General features: G+C 41.4%; 2 protein-coding genes and 1 long non-coding RNA gene across 3 annotated transcripts in view; all 3 read right to left on the bottom strand.

The window, feature by feature from the left end:
• The window catches only part of LOC119280271 (serine decarboxylase 1-like), a 4,202-nt gene extending 3,832 nt beyond the window's left edge, over positions 1-370 (bottom strand). The window contains 1 exon segment of the mRNA XM_037561176.1: positions 277-370. Coding sequence (XP_037417073.1) covers positions 277-370 — 94 coding nt within the window.
• A 1,086-nt stretch (positions 371-1,456) lies between these two features.
• Positions 1,457-2,350, bottom strand: LOC119280270 (serine decarboxylase 1-like). Its single transcript, XM_037561175.1, has 3 exons — positions 2,334-2,350; positions 2,246-2,249; positions 1,457-2,209 (listed from the first exon to the last, which is right to left on the bottom strand). Exons 1-3 carry the CDS (start codon positions 2,348-2,350, stop codon positions 1,610-1,612), a joined length of 621 nt encoding a protein of 206 aa, XP_037417072.1. The 3' UTR covers positions 1,457-1,609.
• Positions 2,351-2,382: 32 nt separating this feature from the next.
• On the bottom strand, positions 2,383-3,076 carry LOC119282614. The gene is made up of 3 exons (XR_005138801.1): positions 2,848-3,076; positions 2,597-2,735; positions 2,383-2,490 (listed from the first exon to the last, which is right to left on the bottom strand). It is a non-coding gene; the product is annotated as an uncharacterized LOC119282614 (long non-coding RNA).
• Positions 3,077-3,158: the final 82 nt, after the last annotated feature.

Here is a 3,158-nt window from a genome sequence, read left to right as displayed (position 1 = left end):
ATACCCAAATCCATGCCTTCGGGAGCAAACACAATCCTCATACAGATTTGAAAAAAACCATTAATATAGATTTATTCATTACCAAAACCGAAGTCGGTAGAAGTACTAGTATTTTGTGGGGTTGGGGACTTTTTGCGTGGTCTACTAGAGTTGCTCTTATGAAAAGAATTCAGACGTCGGGGTGCGAGTGCTAGGACTAGGAGTCTAGGACCAAACAAACCAAAATTTTGCCGCACATATGGCGGGCAAAAACACTTCCTATATAGCGCGACATGCCCGCTGACAAGGATGGAGGGTCATATTTCCCGTGCTCTCGTGCTGGAACTCTTTTAATCATGGCAGAAGTTATCAAGGTTGCAATGGCGGGCATCTGTTGATATTTGTTTTCATGGTTTCTCTAGACAAAAAATCAATCAAAACATGTAGCACGCATATAGGGCTCAGTTAAGTAACTTTATACGGGTTATGCAAACTTGGAGCTTGGGCAATTGGGAGTGGAGAAACAACAAAACCACCACCACCATGCCATGGGCCGATGTCGCATGCGCGTCGGCAAATATGATGCAAGCGATTTGGTTGGGGGAGAGAGAGAGAGAGGGAGAAAGGATGAATCGTTGACATGGACCATCTCAGAAGTCTCCCATCTTCCCTGAACAAAAAAGGGCCTCCCATCTTATTTTTCAAGCTTTATTTTGTTTTAAAGAGAGTTTTACATAGTACCGGATAGGGGTATTGTGCAATGCACTGCAGTACTCTGGCTGTTAATCAGCAAAGGGCCATTATTCATAGCATATGTACCAGATGTCGAGATGGAAATATATGGTATTTGTGCCTGGAGCATCAAGATTTCCCTTTGTTTTATTCTCTAATGTTTTTGTTTATGTGGTGTGATGGGTGGTTCGTTGCCTTTGATGCCAAACCCCATTCCTTATCGTGTATCTTATTCCATCTTAATGAGAGTGACCTACATCATCTCTTCTAAGAAATAATCTATTATGTCAATATTTTTAATACAAAACATGTCCACATTCTATTATTTTTATATAACCATTTATTACATTTTGGACTATTTTTCTAAGTTGTAGATATACCTCGTAACTATTTTGTACTTACTTTTCTGAAATTTCATAGTTTTTTCTAGGAATTTCGTAATTTGTAAATATTATATTTGTAAGTCGATCCGATGATCCCAACTAAAGGTTTCTATTCTAGTTTCTCTACATCTGATAGTTGGTTTCCTCGATAGAAGAAAATGCTACTCATTTTTTAGGGATTTTGAAGCCGACATCTAGAATACGATTGTGGAAAAGCCGAGACCTCTTGGCCAGGGTAAAATTAATCATGGTTAAAGTTATCAAGGCTACTTCACAGACATCCATGTGCAATAAAACCAAAAATCACCTCTCTTTTCTCTCTCACAAACCAATCAAACAAAGACACATGTTGGGTAGAAAAAAAGCACAAATATAGGGCTTAGTTTATTCAATATCATTAGCATTGCATAACTATAAAGATGTCACGAATATAGATAGTACATCAACACAAATGGATAACAAGTGGCGACATGTACATTTTATTAAAGCTAGATCAATCATGTGTGCCCTTCAAATTAACTCCATATTGTAAGGTGCTGTTCCCGGTCCTTATTGTGTAGACTACAAAGGCAATTTTCTTGCCCTATGTTCTTTGCAACACATACTATGTTAAACACTTTGCCTTCATGCCAGCAGCTCCGCTTGGTGGCAAGCTCTTCAATGAAGTCATCGAGCTTCTCCACACCGACGTTTGGCATCACTACCATATGTGCGATGATGCCCTCATAGGCGAGCTGCCACTTGTGCACAAAACTCTCGTCTTGTGGCCTCTCGAAGACCACCGTGCAACTCAACTCGTTTAAGGATGCACTGACTCCCATCTCCTTGAGACGGTTGGCAAGGTAATGAGCATTTCTCAAGCACTTTTGAACTTCCTTGCGGATGCCTCTATAACCCTTCTTGTTCAACGTGTACCATAGGAACATTGGCGCATGCCCATTGCGGCTCCCCATGATTGTCGCGTCTCTGGATGATAGGTATTCACTATCGGTAGAAAGTACTTTTACGTGCTCAAGCCTTGTTATTATCACACCGCATGGTACTGGACATCCCATGAACTTGTGGCCGGAGGCACGAACGCTTCCGATGGGCTTTGTGAATGACACCTTTGGGGCCTAGATAAAAGTAGGGGCAAAGGTAATTAGTTAAACCGTTCTTCAGTATTCATGGGCAAAGGTAATTAGTTAAACCATTGTTCAGTATTCATGAGATTTGTCAAAATTGTCATGACAAATTTACTGCTTGAAAGCTAACATGCCCTACTTGTTTTATAATGGCATCATAAGACCGGCCAGAGCACCGTCACAGTGGATATAAAACCGGTCTCGAAACCCACATTCCTCAAGAATGCTTAGGATCCTGTCAAGATCATCAATTGCTCCCTTCACAATTGTCCCTACAAGGAAAGAAAAAGGTCAATATCAATCAGATGAGTCTTTACATAGATAATATGAACAATTTAACGCGTGTCTCTCTCTAGTTGGTGAAGGTAAGATGCTAACCAATATTGCACAGTTCATCTCTCCTGTGACTAGAGTGCCGATCTTGACGCACTCGACCTTGTACATCCTAGCTGCCTTAAAGACAGAGTAATGTGACTCGCGAGACGCATATATAATTCCATCGGGAAAAAGTTCTCTCCTGTGAGAATACATGCACCCCGTCAATCAATGGTTCCCTAAAACTGAAAGAAAAACCTTTTCCTCCTGAAGTTTATGTGTTTCAAATGAGCCTTAGATAAATAAATACTCACCCGACTAGTAGGCCGTGCAAATTCCCGCCGGTTCCGCAGTTGGTGATGTAGCCCCAATACTGATGTTGCTGGAGCTCCCAAAGGCAGGCAAACTAGTCTAGCACGGTGACCTCAAACTGCCTTGAGTGCATACCGTAGTTGCTCTCGATGAAAGGGTCGCCAAGGTTGTTGATGGAGAAGCTGTGGAACTGGGCTAGCACGCTGAAGTTGAAATCCAGGTTGTAAGGGTACCCTGCAGAAGGAAAAAACACCAAAACATTTACGTGAGAAATATATAGTCCTGGTTGCATTATTGTGCTACCTTCATTTAA

The sequence above is a fragment of the Triticum dicoccoides genome, chromosome 3B (assembly GCF_002162155.2).
Source record: "Triticum dicoccoides isolate Atlit2015 ecotype Zavitan chromosome 3B, WEW_v2.0, whole genome shotgun sequence".
Classification (NCBI taxonomy): Eukaryota; Viridiplantae; Streptophyta; class Magnoliopsida; order Poales; family Poaceae; genus Triticum; species Triticum dicoccoides.
The sequence above is the reverse complement of the archived record's forward strand: the minus strand, read 5'-3'. Positions and strand labels throughout refer to the sequence as shown.